Source organism: Callorhinus ursinus, unplaced genomic scaffold (genome assembly GCF_003265705.2).
Source record: "Callorhinus ursinus isolate GAN/ISIS: 27379988/994484 unplaced genomic scaffold, GSC_fseal_2.0 scaffold2, whole genome shotgun sequence".
NCBI lineage: Eukaryota > Metazoa > Chordata > Mammalia > Carnivora > Otariidae > Callorhinus > Callorhinus ursinus.
The window spans coordinates 49,831,085-49,849,362 of record NW_027397064.1 but is presented as its reverse complement, the minus strand read 5'-3'; the positions used below and the strand labels follow the sequence as shown (position 1 = coordinate 49,849,362).

At 36.7% G+C, this 18,278-nt stretch overlaps 1 protein-coding gene across 3 annotated transcripts in view; it reads left to right on the top strand.

Moving 5' to 3' along the window:
- The window catches only part of ITGA4 (integrin subunit alpha 4), a 78,133-nt gene that overhangs the window by 19,257 nt on the left and 40,598 nt on the right, over positions 1-18,278 (top strand). The window contains exons 6-16 of one of the 3 annotated variants that reach the window (XM_025849109.2): positions 1,292-1,421; positions 3,115-3,200; positions 3,853-3,915; positions 4,018-4,155; positions 7,441-7,552; positions 12,239-12,333; positions 13,564-13,654; positions 14,245-14,290; positions 14,679-14,723; positions 14,809-14,833; positions 17,614-17,762. In XM_025849109.2, the coding sequence (XP_025704894.1) occupies positions 1,292-1,421; positions 3,115-3,200; positions 3,853-3,915; positions 4,018-4,155; positions 7,441-7,552; positions 12,239-12,333; positions 13,564-13,654; positions 14,245-14,290; positions 14,679-14,723; positions 14,809-14,833; positions 17,614-17,631 (849 nt within the window). In that variant the 3' untranslated portion in view covers positions 17,632-17,762. Of the gene's footprint in view, positions 1-1,291; positions 1,422-3,114; positions 3,201-3,852; positions 3,916-4,017; positions 4,156-7,440; positions 7,553-8,577; positions 9,498-12,238; positions 12,334-13,563; positions 13,655-14,244; positions 14,291-14,678; positions 14,834-17,613; positions 17,769-18,278 lie in introns of those variants that run through there. The other 2 variants (XM_025849102.2, XM_073881709.1) reach the window with 2 other exon arrangements.

The window sequence follows — 18,278 nt, the reverse complement described above, 5'->3', positions numbered from 1 at the left end:
GTATTATGCTTTACAGTAAAAAAAAATTGTATAATCTCTGAATAATATGTCTCTTAAACTTGAGTATATTACAACTTAATTTTTACTACTCAATATTCCACATATACTTTTGAAAAGTTAATATTTAAGATGGCTGTGCCATGTAAGATCAACTAAAAGTCTACACTAAACATTACCTGCATCAAGAAGTTTCATTATGTTCAGTTAGCCAACATGTAGTACATCATTAGATTTTGTGGTGTTCAGTGATTCATTAGTTGCATATAACACCCAGTGCTTATCATTTAATAGGAATCAAAAGTAGCTATTGTTATTTGCTTTAATTTAGATGCTTAAAATTTCTATCCAAATATGTTACTTTTAATCACTAGTTGAGGGAGAAAAGAAGCATATGAATCTACATCTCTCATTTAAATTATGAGAATTGAGAGATTTAAGAATTTAATATTGTCTTAAGTTAAACATATTCCCAAGCTCTATTTTTTTTCTCTAACACTCAAGGATATACAATCAAAGGCCATAGTTGTATCCAACCCCCAAGTCTCCCAGTTTCCCTTCAAAACCCATTAAGAATTTATGAATGTTTTCTGAATCTATGGTCAGGCCTTGGGTTAACGATTTCCATAAATATTACCTACCGTGTTTAAAAAAAATCTTTATATTTAAACTGACCTTTTTAAGAATTCAGGGTTGTTTAGGAAATTTAGATATATGTTGAATACTTTTTGATTGCTAAAAGTTACCATATTTCACCAGACAAATGTATCTGTTCATTTTAAATTTCCCTGTTTCCTTTTCCTAAATTTGGATTTATCACCAAATATGCCCCAAATTCCACTGTATTTATTTTTTTCTAAGCTAACATTGTTAAGAAAACTAGTCAATGGCTCTTTGCAAATAGGAATAAATTAAGTCCATTTTTTACTCTTTGGCAACATGTGATTCTCTCCATAATAAGCACTAATGAATTACCCAGATACGATTCACTTTAACAGAAACCACATTGCCTGTCTCCTAAAAGCTTAGTCTAGTATTCTATGATTCTTGCTTCAATTTAAAGTCCACTGCTAAGTGTGAGTTTCTTTTCTGAAATTGTGATTATAGGTGAAAATTCATTAACTGGCTTCTCTGGCTTTTTTCTTCTACGTTTTTAAATTCATCAAATGTTCAGATTTTAGAAATGTATTATACAAATGTATTCTCATCATTATTTACTTAAAATGTATATCTGGAGGAGGTTTCGGGTGGATTAAACTTTGAATTGATGATAAATTGGTTTTTTTTCTTACAGGATTTAATTGTGATGGGAGCCCCAGGATCGTCTTATTGGACTGGCTCTCTTTTTGTCTACAATATAACTACAAATAAATACAAGGCTTTCTTAGACACAAATAATCAAGTAAAATTTGGAAGTTACTTAGGTACTGTAAAAATGGACAAACTCCAGTCATCTCTGTCTTACAGATACAAGTTTCCCTTATTTATGATTACCAGTCTTTTCAAAAGATCAAAATGGCCAATAACAGTTAGAGTTCAGAAACTATCGCTTTAAGGATATAATCTATGAAACTTAATATTTTACATATGTAATTACAATCATTAATATATAGTTAGACTAGAACTCTGGGTTTAGTTTACTCTTGTAAGCTCGTATCTTTATGTAGTCAACTTGTTATTGTAAGGGTTGCATCTGTTGAGTGCTTACCATATCCCAGGAACTTTTTGTAAGCACTCCACATGAATTCATTTAATCATGTATGAGTCAGTATAGTTTCTTAAAGGGCCAAGTGAAAGTCAGTGGGGCTGTCGACAGCATTCTAGACAATGGGTAACATTATGAAGCATACGGGTCTAAAAACAGCTCATTGACCTTCACCTCGTAAGTTCTTAGAATATTTCCCAGAGTTTATTCTTATCTTTCTCCTCTCCCTCCTCTTCCTCCCCCTCCATTTCCTCCTCCTCTTGTGCAATAGGACACTTTATAGTCTGTATTTCTACAGAAACCCAAGATTTTCCTGGTACAATTCCTCTGTTACAGCAAAAGGGATGCTTTTCCTATAGCTTCTTAGAAAATATAGATTTGTTTAAGCCGTGTGCTTCAAATGCAAGCAGCCTATACCCAGAAATAATTACAATAAGAAAAAGCATTTTTCCCATTCATACAGTAAGAATTCATTTTCAGAGGGAATTTATTTATAATTCAACATTTACTTGTTTATGGTTGAAGGATATCTTGAAGTGTTGTAAGAAATGTAATTAGGGGATGGCTCAGTCGGTTAAGCATCCAACTCTTGGTTTTGGCTCAGGTCATGAGCCCAGGGTCCCGGGATCAAGCCCCACATTGGGCTCTGCACTCAGCAGGGAGTCTGTTTGAGGATTTCTCTCCCTCTCTCTATGCTCTCCTTGCTCGTGTGCATGCTTTCTCTCCCTCTCCCAAATAAATCTTAAAAAAATAACTTAGTATTATGCCTTTTGTCATATAATAAAATATTTTACCTTTTGTGTCATCATACAGGTTTATTACAATAGGAAGATTTCATGGCAAAAAAGTTGAAGTTTAGGAAGTTCTTTTACTTAAAGTTTAAAATGTTCTAGTTTAGATACCTAAAATATTTTGGTTGTAATCCTAGAGGCTAGCATGTCCTGGTACTACATAGAGACTAACCAAATGTAAAAGCGCTATCTTTAATTTCTAGTACTTGGAAATGTAAGCCATGGGCCTAGTTTTTTTTTTTTTTTTTTTTAAAGATTTTATTTATTTATCAGAGAGAGAGAGGCAGGCAGGCAGAGGGAGAAGCAGGCTCCTTGCTCAGCAAGGAGCCCGATGTGGGACTCGATCCCAGGACCCTGAGATCATGACCTGAGCCGAAGGCAGATACTTAACTGACTGAGCCACCCAGGCATCCCATCCATGGGCTTAGTTTCATAACGCATACTAATGATTGCTTAAAGCATAGAATAAATGGCCAGTTTTGAATATTGCTAAGCTAAATATCTTAAAACTGTTTAGTCATTTGGAGTTCAGTCTCAGTTATTTCTATGAGTGGATTGATGATGATACAGTTTACCCATCGTAAATGGTGATTCTCCTACTTTTCTCCACTTTGTTTGAAGGATACTCAGTTGGAGCTGGTCATTTTCGGAGTCCACATACGACTGAAGTAGTTGGAGGAGCCCCTCAACATGAACAGATTGGTAAAGTAAGAATTACATTTTTACATTTATTTGTGAAGAAATTGCATGAAAGGTGAAGGAAGGACTGCCAAAGATGGTAAGAAGCGAAGGCTAGACACGATGAGCAGTAAACTGCATTTCGTGGTGAAAGTTGTATTGACTTTTAGATAAAATTTTATTAGAAAAGCTTTAAGGAGAAATTCTATAAGTCAAATGAGGCTTTTCTTTCTTGTGAGTAAATTGTTCTTGAAATAAGATAATCTCAAGATGTCCAGGGAATGTATTTACTGGTTTGCGAGTTTACAGACGATGGGATATTGAGACAGCTGCATGTTTTGGGGTAAGACCAGAAAGATGTTATTTCTGGTTCTGGTTTTTGTTACATTACTGTGTGGACATTACTAAACTTTTCTGAGCCTTACTTTGAAAAGTGAGGCAAACAACACTTGCCGTGCCCTCGGGGATCAATACCATCGTTCCTGAGAAGACAGTTTGGCAAGGAAGTCCTGTTAATGTGAATGTGCTTCACCTAAACCTCTTGAATCACTCTGAAAAGGATTTTCAAAAATCTTTGTGAGCGGTTACACTTTACGAAAATTGATGTTTTGATCCCCTGAAGATTTTTTTTTTTTAATGTGCTAGCAGTCTGAGTTTTTCTAATTCCTTTCCCAATTGCAGGCGTACATATTCAGCATCGATGCAAAAGAACTAAATATCTTACATGAAGTGAAAGGAAAAAAGGTAATGTCTCCATCTTTGGTATCCCTGAGGGCTTTTGTGAATAACTCTGCTTTTTTTTTTTTTTTTCCCTTGGTGACTGGATCTGGTTTTGTTTTCGGGCAGCTTGGTTCTTACTTTGGAGCTTCTGTGTGTGCTGTGGACCTCAACGCAGATGGCTTCTCAGACCTACTCGTGGGAGCTCCCATGCAGAGCATCATCAGGGAGGAAGGCAGAGTGTTCGTGTACATCAACTCTGGCTGGGTAAGTCCAATTGCTCACCAACTAGAGGCTGTTGATGGGATTAAGATAGAAACTGAAGCTGTTCGTATTCCAGAGTTTTGTATCTAGATCCTTAGGCTAATTTTACTGATGAAAGTAAAAACTTTGATATTGTACTAATGCTCTAAAAGCGGAACATGCTGGGGGATGGGAAGCTGTTGATATTCCAGAAGCAGGAGATCAATTGTTCTGGTTTTTTCCTACTCACACCTTGTCCTTCAAGTGTTTGGAGTTTCTTTTAGTTTTATTATGATCCAAATCTAATTTGAAAGAATGATTTTTCTATATCCCTCAAAATGTGGATTTATTATTGGTTCAGTCGTGAATGTCTTTAATTAGAAATATTACCAGAAGGAGAAGATAAAGTACGAGATGCTTTTATTGATTTGGAAACAGTAGGAAACCATAAGATGTTAGTTTGCACAATATTTGTAGATGATATTCCTGAAAAGAATATAAAATGGGCATAGTTTATTCCAAAGTGGATATAGTAGTTGTAGAAATAGGTAATTACCACTTACGGTTGAGTTTTAGATTATGGGGGATGTTGTGGAGTAGAAACTGACCACTTCACAATTCAATTTAAAGAGTTCTGCTGACCTTATCTTGCCAGTCTATCTTCTTGGCATTAAATCAAAACAAAGAATTGATAGGGCCTTAATGGGGTCTTCTTGGTCTGTTCCTTTGATTTAAGAGCAAGAAGGGATTTGTGAGACAATTGGGTCATTTCTTAAGGCACAGCATGTTTAGTCAGGATTCAACAAAGTAAAATCTGTTTCAAGAACGTTATTTGTAATCTTAATGGTTTTAGAGCATTTAATAAGTTCCTATATTAAGCATCAGACTAAACACTGTATGATTCAAAAGAGAAAATACTGTCTTATAAAGCTAAGAGATTTTCAAAGTTCCAGATATAGCAGCAAAGTTATTTATGAAGGGGGATTTCCATAGACTGTATTTAAACTTAAATTTAGTAGTAAAGCAATACCGTCCACAAAGTGATCATTCACATGTCCTTAATAACAATATTAGGCTTTACTTTTTTCTTTTTCTTTTTTTTTTTTGTAAAGACCTTTCGCATTTCCCTATCCATAAATGGTCTTCTTATACTAGCTACATCCTCATTCTGCATACTTTTCCTTCTCCTTATAACTAAACTTTATGGAAACACTTCAAAAATTATCACATCCACCTAAAATAAAGCGATATATGATCTTTTTTTCTCGCTGAAATCCTAAGCAGTCCTAATAGGAAAGACAGATAAAAGTGTATCTCTTTTGTTTAAAGGGCAAGGAAGGAGCCCTACCCATTAGGCTGCTCTCTTGTTCTTCCCTCATGCCTACCCTGAGGCACCACTGTTGAATATGAGGTAATTGCATAATTGATTTCAGCTTTTAACACCTCTGACATAGGTGATTCTTTGTTCCCTTCTAACTTCGTATTTGTTAACTCTCTAAAATGGCACTAACCACCACCTAGCATTATATTCTATATTTATTCATCTGGTTTGATATTGTCTATTCTTCTACTGGAGTATAGACACCGTGTGGAGAGGAATCCTCTGTCTTGTTTACTGCTGTTTCTTTTGGGTTTGAAAGAGTACTGGAGAAATGGGTGCTCAATAATTGTTTTTTGAATGAACTCAAGAAAGAATGATACTTCAATGAATCTTGCTTCCACCTACTTCTATTAAAATAACTCTGAGAGGTCCCCAAAGAACTCTTGGCCACCATTCTCTGACTGGAGAATACTTGAAGAGTGATCACCACTTCTTGAAACCCTCTTCCTGGGAACTCCAGTGCCATTGGTCTGCACCTTCTCATCTTCCTGGGAGCCCTTTCTCCCTTCTCCTTAAATTAGGCATTTCCTTTGGAGCCTCGCAAGCTCGCTTATCCCTTATTTCTTGATAAAATCATTTACTGTTCCTGGTGCCGGTGATTCTGTCTGTAGAGATGATTCATTAAAAAAAAAATAAACAGTATCTGAAATGGAACAAAAACTATGAAAATAGCTGAGAATAATCTTAGTCCTGACCTCTAAGACCTCAGGTCCAGAAAAGACATGAACATGAGAGTAAAGAATTGAATACAACATGGTAAATAGCACATTAGCAGCATGTACAGAGCAGAAGAAGCAAATCACTTTGGTCTAGGAGGATTCACAGAGGAAGTATCTGAACAAGTTTAGGAGTTTTTTAGTTGGAAAATAAAAGGTGAAGGGTGTTTCACAATCACAAGCAGAAGAACTTGTGTGTGATTAGGGAATGTTGAATAGACTTGTTTAAGAAGAGGAAAGGATCCTCTATGATGAGTAGTGTGTAGATGTTTTTTTTCTTACTACATAAGAGTGACATGATCAGAGTTTGGGAAGAGGTCTGGTAGTTGTTGTTATAATGATTCATTATTGCAACATTATTGAATGTCTTATCGTAATAACTCCTCTTCCAATTTAAGAGACAGCAGTTGACCTATCCATGTTTCATTGCTAAGGCTCCAAAGGCCAGCTTCGGTTGTACCAACTCCTCAACTCAGAAACCTTCAGTGGCTTCCTAGTCCTTAAATTGAGAGTGAATTTCCCTCAGTGTTGAAAATACCACACCATAACATTTCAGTCTGGTTTGGTTTGGTTTGGTTTGGGTTTCGGTCCTCTTCATTATACATACTGTTTGTAACAGCCGAATTCTTCAGAATTTGTTCTGCTGATAATACTCTGTATCAAAATTACGTCCACCCTTCAACAGCCACCTTGAATATCAGCTTTTATGAGATCTCACCTTGCTTTCACAATTAGATACTCTGTCCTTGCTTCTTGACAGTACAAAGCAGTTGGTACTTCTGAGTCACTACATGCTTGGCCTGAGCCTTCCCTGTAGCGAGGCTTCTTTGGGAAGGGGGGGGGTGTCTTACGCACACGGCCTTGTCCTTTTTGCTTGTTTACTCTTCACATAGTGCATTGCCTTTAGTAGGAACTCAATAGATATTTGTTAGAATGAATTATCAAAATGATTTATTGGGTTTTCAAAGCTAGGGATCATGAGTTTGACAATTTTTATGTCCCCCGAGCTCTAATCATACTATTATATGTGTTGACATACTTGATAAATATTTATTGAATTGAACTGAGATGTGGGTACTAAAGCCCAGTCTCTAGTTTATCCAACTTGTTTGAAGCATTAGAAAAAAATCCGTATCCAATTACGATGGTAAATCATGTGTAAAGTTGTCAGGGAGTGTTATGATGACACCTTTTCTCCCCTTTTCTGTCTAGGGAGCAGTAATGAATGAAATGGAAACAGAGCTCATTGGAAGTGACAAATATGCTGCAAGATTTGGGGAATCTATAGTTAATCTTGGTGACATTGATAATGATGGCTTTGAAGGTAATTCAAAGTATTTAATTCAGTACTTGATTTCTGCTTTGAAAATGGTACACGGAAGAGCATGTGAGTGGAATTTTAGGTCAGTTGCCTTTCTCTACAAAATGGAGCCAGAATGTTATGCTAAGTGTATTTTCTTTTTAGTGTTAACATCTGACTTCTCCTCACTTGTCAGTTATTGATTCTTAATTGATCAGACTCCCTAGACTGTACTATTTGATGATAAGTACGGTAAGGATACTGACAAGACGCAACAGAGGCTGGCTGCAGAGCTGGAGCACGGTTCCAGAAGACTCCTGTTGTGCTAGGCATTCATTGTTCAGCTGCTGTACTGTGGAAGGATTTGGGGAAATGTGGGAGAGAGTCCTAAGCGGTGATAAGGGGGCAACTGGCAGACCCAGCAAGAGTGGCTATTTACCAACTGATGTGGAAACCTATCCAGAATGGAATAGATGTCATTACTGAGCCTGTTGCCGGGGTATCAGCCCTGCTGTTGAAGTACCTGTGTCTACCCGCCTTCCCTCTTAACATTGACTTTTTTTCAATCTAAAACTGAGGGGTAACTAAGTCTGGTAAAATTGTGCATAAAATGATGAATGGATTTGAGAGGAGTCTGTGTAATTTGTAGAGTTCAGCAAGTAAGTATTTGATGCTTTCAAGGCTCAGAATTGTCTTTCCTCTTGATATGGTCATTGGCAATTGGTATATGGTGATGTTAGGTTGAAATTTACTTGGACACTAAAAATAAGCGAGGGAGTACTCTTAAGTTCTCACTTGTTTAATTTCTGATGCATAAAGACTTCATTCTACTTGAAATGTATAAAATGTTTGTCTTCGAGAAGAAAGTTAGCGGGTTATTGAATATCTCTTTTGAATATATATAGGATATACATCACATATTGAATATATGAACCCTATTAAATGTCAGAGTGTAATTTGGTGTACAAATATCACCATTTCTAGAGTTTTTCTAGTTCTATTTTCTATTTCTGAATTTAGATTTTTTTTTTTTTTTTTTTTTTTTTTAGATTCCACATCTAAGTGAGGTCATACAGTGTAAGCCTTTCTCTGACTTACTAGCAAAATGCCATCTAAAATATACATGTTGTCACACATGGCAGGATAATTTCTTCTTTATGGCTGAATAGCATTTTTGTTTTGCCAATGAGTAAGCATTTTGTATGTTTTGGATATGAACAAGACCCTGAGGATTTGGAAGCAGGCTCAGTACTTTTTCCCTGAGGCCCTTTCCTCCATATCTGCCTGAGTGAGAAAGCAAGGCATCTGTGTTTTATTTTTCTTTATGTATTCCCCTATTTCTTTACCCCAACTTTTATCTTACTTAATTTTTTGGGAGTAAATGGGTGAAGTTACTTTGTGTTCATGGCAGGATGTGTGAGGTGGTTTAGAAAGGGGATGAAAGTCTCACCTGTTCTTTTTCCCTCCACCTCCAGGCAGAGATGCAAATCAGAGTCAATGTCCTCTTGCTATGCACACTTTTGTGGTGTTTTCCGTAGCAGACCTAAGTTATTTTTGCATTCATCATATCCTTTCCCTTTTTTGTATTCAAAAGAGAAAAAATATGAATTTCCTGTGCACTTAGAAAAGCAAGGCAAGCCATTTGCTAAGGAGATAATCAGCTTGGCAACAGTCCAGCATAAAAATTGCATCAAGAGGACGAGGAAGTTAGGGAAGAGGTACACAAACAGGCCTACATGACGAACATGCCTGGCAGGCAGCATTCAGGTTTCATCCGTAAAAGAGATTTGGCAAAAACCACTTATTTTTGGTTGAGGTTTTTTCACCTTGAGCATTTTTATGTGACTGTTAGACTATATGTTTGAATATTTTTTGAGCCGAGCCATAAGAAAGTTCTATAATTGTAAATTATAAGCTGTTTAATTATTACTTTATGTGCCCCTGAAATAAATATTGATAGATTATCAAATCATGAATTGAACAGTTCTTTGACACAGAACAGGAGAAGTTTTTAGGAGAGGAAAACGCTGGGTAGAACCTGTAGAGTTAATGATTCCACAGAGCGTCGTAATGAGTGAGCATGGGCTCTGGAGCCAGACTGCAGTGTTTGTATCCCAGCTGCTTCATGTCCAAGCTCTGGGACCTTCAGCAAGTTACACTCTGTACCTCAGTTTCCTCATCAGAGTTGAGATCAAAAAGTATTTACTCGATGTAGTTGTTTTTAGAGTTACATGAGTTAGTACGTGTGAAGCCCCTAGAGTGGTTCCCCGTATTGTAATAAGCATTATGTGTTAGCTGATGTTAAAATTATTGTGATTATACCAGTGATAATTATAGTTTACACTAACAATGAAATAAAATGTTCAGATGGAAAGTAGGAAACATTGTCAAATATGTCCGTGTTTGTTCTGCATGTTGTGTCCCAAATGGACTTGCACAGACGTAAAAAAAATAAATAATGTGTGTTTTCCTTCTAACTATAATGATTGCTAGAATTTTAGTATTTTCTATAACAGATCCAAATATAATCCTAGCAAATAAGAGTTTGGATCTATATATAAGCTAGGAAAAGACTGAATGCAATCCACATGTCTTCTGCTTGGAATGACTTTGATCTGGGCCTTTTTATATTTCATTTGAAAAGGCCCATTTGTATCGTTTCACAATATGTGCCTTACATCACTGCGGCTAGTAACTGTTACTGCAAGAATTTCCGTGTATCAACACCTTCGTAGCTCAGACTTACGATCTTCACATCCTAGTTACTCAGGATGTAGCCATACTGGCTGAAGTCTAAACTGGCCTTGAAGAATGGCATCTGTAACTGGTCTTGTCTTCAGTGGCCACAGGACACTTCTCCCCACACTCCTTTCCTTACCTCCCTCTTCCTCTCCCCTCCCTCTCTCTCCCTTCCTGCTCCTTTCCCTTATGTTCCTGTGAGTATTTAGGCTGTGCATATATGGCTCCCTGTATTTCAAACTCACCGCCATTGTTCACGTGTGCAATGTTGCCCCTTTGTCACCTGCCATTACACAGCCTGTTTCCTCTGTCTAAAGTGCCTTCGCCCTGTGCTTCTCCTGGCTGTCACCTGTCAATATGGAGTCTCAGCTTGGGGCTTCCTCTTCTATGCGAAGCCTTCCATCATTTCCCCCACCGTCTCGTATGTAGTATTTTTATTCTGGTTTTACCTCCCTTCTTCCCCACAAGACTAAAGTTCCTTTTCGTTGTACTGCCCTGTATGACCAACACCTGGAAAATGCCCAGAATACAGTAGTTGTTCAGTAGTTGTCCACTGAATAAATCACTGAATGGGTATAGTTGTATATGAGTATTTAAAAGTATATAAGTGTATAAAAGTATTTAAAATACCTTGCACAGGTCAAGAGAGCAGCCTTACTATGTCTAAACTATAAATATAAGGTATGTCTATCACTTACTTCTTGATATTAGAAATTGTACAGCATTTGGAGCACCTGGCTGGCTTAGTCGGTTGAACATGTGACTCTTGATCTCGGGGTTGTGGGTTCAAAACCCACGTTGGGTGTAGAGATTACTTAAAAATAAAATCTTGAAAGAGGAACCTAGAGGTTCAGTTGGTAGAGCATGTGACTCTTGATCTCAGGGCGGTGAGTTCGAGCCCCAAATTGGGCATGGAAGCTACTTAGAAAAAAAATTTTTTTAAATTGTACTGCATTTGGCATAGAATTATATTTCAAGAAGGTTTTTATTCTCATTGAAATAGCAGTCAGAAATTACTACTGTAGTCGTTAAAGATTTAAATCTGATAAACTAGTAAGTATTGACTATCATGAAAGCAAACTTTCTGTATTTTAGGTTTCTGTTGAAGTAACAAGAAAACATTACATGTAAATAAACACATGAATATACCCAAATAGACATAATACCTTGTAACACTAATGAAATGCTCTTGCAACTATAGAATATTATTTTTCTCCTGTGCGTTTTATATTTATGGCCCTTAAACAACCATGTCATTCATAGTTTGTTTTCTCTTGCTTATGTCAGTTGATTATTTTTTTCTCCTGGCATCATAATCTGACGTGAATCCCAAGTCATAAAAGTGATGCCCTCATTACTTTATAGAACAAATTCACTTTCCAAAATCCAGTTTGCATGTATGTACATGTATAAATACAGATATCCTTAACAAATACCTTAATTGCTTTCACTGGAACAGGAATTTAGAAGTCATTTTACAAATAAAGTAAAACGCAGAGCTCAAAATAAAGAATCTTAGGGTTATAATATTCACAGATGATAATTTATGCGCTGGGGTCTGCTCTAAACACTTTACATGAGCTACATCCAGTGCTGAGGGTGAGTTCTTCTCTTATGATCCCATGCTATAGGTGAGGGACCTGAGACACGATGAAGTTAAGAAACGGGCCTGCCTGGGGGTCAGGCTTTGGTGGTTTGGCTGGAGAGCCCACGTCCTTGATCATTGTGTTAGAGTGCGTCTCAGACCTGTTCACCCTGCTGCTTCGATGCACAGACGATTCTGCACAGTCCTGTACATTGTTACGATAATACTTATTTTGTGATACTTTTTTCTGTCTAGTGAGTAAAGTATTTGGGTTTTTTTGATAAGGAATTTTATGTGATATGAATTAAGTATGAAAGTTAGTTTTCAGAGTTGCATTCTTTATACTAAGAATTTATTTTTTTTTTGCCATTGAAATTCTGGAATAGATGTCGCGATTGGAGCTCCACAAGAAGATGACTTGCGAGGTGCTATTTATATTTACAATGGCCGAGCAGATGGGATATCATCAGTGTTCTCACAGGTAGAATACTACTGTTTCTGAAGGAAGCATTGATAATAAACGATTCCTGAAACTTCCAGTGTTAGTGTGGACTTATTTTTCTTAATTTGCTCTTTCGAGTATTTAATATCTTCTATTTCACCCTTTTCTTAAGAGTAGGTGGTCTCATTTTGAAGGTCGTTAATAACTCTTTGAAATCATTTTTTTCCATAAGTAAGAGTCTTGGTTCACATCCATTCTCGTTCATTTGTTTGTTTTGATGTAGTGTTCCATTCATTCTTGTTTGTCTTTAACCTACTGAAGATTTTCTTTGTGTTCCGCAAATTTATGTTCTGAGATGGATTCCATACTGTTTTGAATAAGCCCATGTGGCTTTGATTAACTGTGTCTCGCCTTGTGCCTAAAGCCCCATATTTCAGGGAGGTCACACTGGGAGAGCGAATACATGATACTCTGTTCCTTTCAGGGCGCAGCTTCAAGATGGAAGCTTTTAATAAAGTTCCCTGATCTTACTCTGACTTGTTTTTTGACAAATCAGGATATTTCGGTACATAGAAAACACTGCATACACATGCAGAGAAGTTTTTCTAAAGACACTTTTATGGAAATATTAGCTAATACTGTTATTTTTGGTGGAGCAAAATGGGCAAATGGCTCTCCATATTTAACATGAGAAATCTATACTTGTCTAGTAAAAATTATTGATTTTCTTAGCATGGATAGCAGGCTGATACATGTAAATCAGCATCTGGTTGTGAAATTAGACCTATGGAATAGGAAACACATGTCTTGACTTCAGTTGTCACATGCTAGGAAACAGTCTGGCTCAATAGGGTGGCTTTCATCATAAGCCTGAGGAGTAGGCTCCACTAAGTGATTATGCATGTCTCCTTTTCCAAATTACTTGTTTGGTTTTTCATGTTCATCCGGGAAATAAATACAGAGCCTGAAAGGAGACTGGGGAGAGGGAGTCAAGGCTGGTTAAGAAGATCTGTACTACATAATTTTCTCTTTGTGATTTTTTTTTTCTAGTCACAAAGTGATTTTTTTCTTCTAGTCACAAAGTAGATGTCACCTGTCCAATTGAAACTGGAAACTTTTGTTTCTCTTAGATGCATGTATTTGACTTGAATGCATTTTGTTAGAAAACGTGCCTGGGTGTTGTAAGGCTCATTATTTAACTAAATCATTGCTTCTCTGAGATATCAGATGTTCAAAAACTGCTTCCTACTGAACTTACCTATTTTTCAGAGAATTGAAGGACTTCAAATCAGCAAATCATTAAGTATGTTTGGACAGTCGATATCTGGACAAATTGATGCAGATAATAATGGTTATGTAGGTGAGTATAAAATCATATTTCATAAATTGAGCTCTATTGTGGATGTTGCTTTATTGCAAAGTACATAAAACTGGTATGGAAAAGTTCTAATCTACTGGTAATTTATTTCCTTCATTTTTAAAGCTCTTTTGAATTCAAGGATGGGTCAGAAACGATCAAATAATTCCTCAGCTTTACAGTGTTAGTTACTTGACATTTTATTCTTTGTTCTTGAAAAAATGAAAAGCACCCATGAAAATAAATCAAACATAAGATGCTGAAAAGAAAGACATTTTTTTGTACTTTGAGAGGAGATTCCTAAGTGAATGTTTGTAGTTGAAAAATTGAGTCATTTTTTTAGTAAGCTTATCTTTATATCCTATTTCTATCATAAAGTTTGTTTATAGTAAAGGGATGGATGTTATCATAGATGAATAGACTCAGACAAAGGTGGAATGAATCCTCAGATGTAAGTATATCTTTTCTAATTAATTTTCTGTAAATGGTATTTTGATAGAGTCAAAAGGTGAAATATAGTTAAGTATTTATGGCTGAAAAATAATTCTCTTTGACTAATGATGTTCATTAATCTGTTGTTTTTCATCCTCCAGATGTGGCAGTTGGTGCTTTTCGGTCTGATTCTGCTGTGTTGTTAAGGTAAGGTTGATGCATTTTACTGCTTAATGACAATTGGGCTTAATTGTAAATGATAGGAGGCAATTTTTAAAATCAGCGATGGTGGTGACCTCATAATGCCTTTTTTTTATTTTTCTGAAATTTTATTGAACTTTAGGATACTCTTTCCACCTTACGTGGATATTATAATTAAACAAACCATCAAGCAAAGTCAATATTTTTAGGCATTTAAAAGAAAATTTCTCTTGATTCATGCACAGAAATGTAATTGAGTGTATATGCACATAGTGTTAATAAAGCAATTTCATGAAGTTACTTGGATGATGGCAACTGACAAAACAAATGCAGTTTTTTTCTTAAGGAAAAAATAATTCTGCAGTTAATATTGCTAATTTTATTTCCTTTTTAGGACAAGACCTGTAGTGATTGTCGAAGCTTCCTTAAACCATCCTGAGTCAGTAAATAGAACAAATTTTGACTGTGTTGAAAATGGATTGCCTTCTGTGTGCATGGATCTAACACTCTGTTTCTCATACAAGGGCAAAGAGGTTCCAGGTTATATTGGTAAGGGTGCCCTTACAGAACTTACCCTGCCTGAGTGTGCACCCCACTCATTCATCTAGTGGTCCTCTTCTGAGCCCTCAGTGTGTCTCACCTTAGAGGCCAGTACACCTTTCTGCCTCATCTCTTGGGTTCTTGTGTTGTTCTTACCAATGAGAGGGGCACCGTAGGAGGCTATCGTTGTCTAGAAGTTATGACAAGAAGAAAAGCAGGAGTATCACTTGCTATATTAGGGTGAGCTAAACTGAGCTTCATAGGTAAGATCTCTTTAGAATAGAAAGAACATTCCCACAGCTTCTCCTCTGTTTGACTGGGCTCCTTTTATAGCTGAAGCTGGCTTAACTCGGAAGTCCTGAGAGGGAGAAGATTCTTTTCTTTATATTTTATCCTTTGAGTAACTGAAGAAGCTTATCTCAAATCTAGACGCTGATTCCAATTTCCATAAATAACACACATCTCTTAAAGATTTTCTGTGACTGTCAGCTCCTGAGAGCCACGTCCCTTTCCCTTTACATGGGCAGCTCTCAGTTATCTGCTCTGGAGAAAGTAGCGTTGATCTGGCTCATGCAAAATTGTGGTTAATGTCAAATCACATACATGTGACTTTGTGTATATTACATTTTTTCTAGCAGGTTATGTTCCTGTTTATGTTATACTTAAGCTAATATTAGAATGACTGATGAAACTAGCCAATGGTAGGGGACAAGCATACCCAGGTTTTTTATTTGGACGTTAATAATATATAAAGTTCAGGAGCCACGCAAGATCTGTTAAGAGTTGACTGTGTTCGTGACCCTGCAGTCTCTCATCATCTGAACATCATGAGGGGCAGCAAATACGCTGAACCAAACTATGGGTACATAGTTTCAGAGGTCTCAGTCCGAATTAGCCTGTAATGAGAAGTACAGAAGGAGCCTAGTAGATCTACTTTAGATCGGGCTCATTTTTAATAGTGTACTGCAGAAATCCTGGCTAGAGCCACAGTGGTAGGACAGTGGGCAAAACCTTAATCTAAGGTTACAGATCGGAGAACTGGCAATGTCAGAGCATGGCCCCGGTAACACAGTAACACAGTCATATTGATGGATTATCTGAACAATACACGTTAAGCAGATACGACTCTTTCTCTTTATGCAAAATCAGTGCTTGTCCGACTACCAATTCCACTGTGACCAGACATTTTTAAAAATCGCTGAAAACAAATATATGAAACTCATAAATAATCACAGCATTGTTACAAATACAAGCTTTACAGTTGCATAAAGTGAGTCCTTGGGAGAAATAATTCACATGGTAAGCATGTTTATAAAACCAGGATGTTTTGCCACTTACTGCGAATGGGTTTTTATTCACCTTTTTTTTATTTACTTTTTGTGTGAACTCAGTGATGAATTGTAGATCGTTGTTTCAGTTTCAGCGCCGCCTCTGAGGCACTGAATCTCAACTATTCTAATTTCGAAGCCAATTGACTTGGACTTATTTATTTTCTACATAAAAGTAAGGTTAAAAGATTATTTGAAGTTTGTAGGAGTAATACAGGTTTTATACTTCTGTTGCCTTGAAATTAGTAGATAAAATCCTTCCAGAAGAGTAAGTTACTCCTCAAATGTGAACGAACATTTCAGGAATTAAATAAATCCTTTAAAATATCATTTATGAATTATTGCTCCTGTATAATGATTGATATCCCAGCAAACTATTAGATGCAGCTTGTTTTGCAAAGAACCCTTTTAGATTTAAAAAATGGCTCTTTCTTGGTGATATCTGGCTTGGAATTTTTTTGGTTGCTTGTTAATTTTACTTAGATCTTTGCTGGTTGAGGATAATCATTAGCAGATGATTATTTACTATGTCAGATTTGAAGTAAATCTTACCAGACTGACAGAATATTGAGAGAATGTCACTATTTTGCACAAATCAACACTGGAAGGTCAAACTGGAAACCAATGAGAACACAGAGGAGATTAATCAGGGTCCAGGGCTGGAAAAGGAGACATCTTTGAGTAAACTGTTGATAAAGGTTTGTAATGTTCGCATTACATTTTAAAAAAATAACAAATAGCAACCTCTCAAATCAGAAACAAACAGAAAGAAATGAACCTAACCATACACAAAATTAGTTATGTAACCACACAAGCTAGAATTATCGCAAGTGGCGTTTGAGTGCAGTGTTCTGTCTATGCTTCCTTAGTTGGATATTCGAAGGACATAAAGGACTCCAGAGAAATCTGAAACGTTGCTCAAACTTTTATTAGGAGTCACAGTTTTAGTATTGTAGTTTTGAAACATTTATATGTAGGAAGATTAAGTAAATGAAGATGTTAATAGTTAAAAGTAGAAACCTAGAGGGCGCCTGGCTGGTTCAGTCGGTTAGGCGTCTGCCTTCAGCTCGGGTCATGATCCCGGGATCTTGGGATCGAGTCCCGCGTCGGGCTCCCTCCTCCGTGGGAAGCCTGCTTCTCCCTCTCCCACTCCTCCTGCTTGTGTTCCCTCTCTCGCTGTGCCTGTCTGTCTCTCTGTGTCAAATAAATAAATAAATAATCTTAAAAAAAAAAAGTAGAAACCTAGAGAAAAGTTTGTAAATTTTTTATAACAATTTTAGCAATCAGTATTTTTAAATTGTTTCCTCTTCCATATTTTAGGCTAGTTTTTAAAAGCCTTTTAATGACGATAATTTAAGATACTTCTAGTGTTGGGATATAATTTTGACTATTTTCACTTAAAAATAATAATGCTTTTAGGGAATTATTTATATTAATTGCAATTCTCTCTGCATTTTGCAGTTTTGTTTTATAACATGAGTCTGGATGTGAACCGGAAGATAGACTCTCCATCGAGATTTTACTTTTCTTCTAATGGAACGTCGGATGTGATCACAGGCAGCATAAAAGTGTCAAGCAGAGGAGCTAACTGCAGAACACATCAAGCATTTCTGCGGGTAATGTAAACTCATTTTTATGAATGAATATGGAAACTTCAGTATTATCACTATAGTAAAAATCTTACTGCATTGGTATCCTTTTATAAAATGTGGTTACAAGCAAGCGTGATCCCTGCCTAAACTAGCTGACCTGTTCATTGTTCCAGAGTTAGAATGTTTAACAGTCCTGTGACCTGGATCATCCAGGGTCCACTTTTTGCATCTTCTTTATTTCACATTTATCACACTTGACTGCATCACTCTTTTTTAAAGATTTGCCTTTTCCTTCCTACAATTGCTATCTCTGTGTCCCAGTTTATACACTTCCCGAGAACTGTACAGAGTGAGTAGCACTGCTGAGCCTCAGATCTGTTCCCCTGGTAGGGTTTTTTTTTTTTTTTTTTTGGTCGGGGGAGGAGGCAGGGAAGTTGGTTTGTTTTACATGTGACTCTAGTGAAGCAGAATCCACCATGACTGCTTTTGGATCAGGTCTTTGTCCCCATGCCAGCATTGTCAGATGTCAGTGGG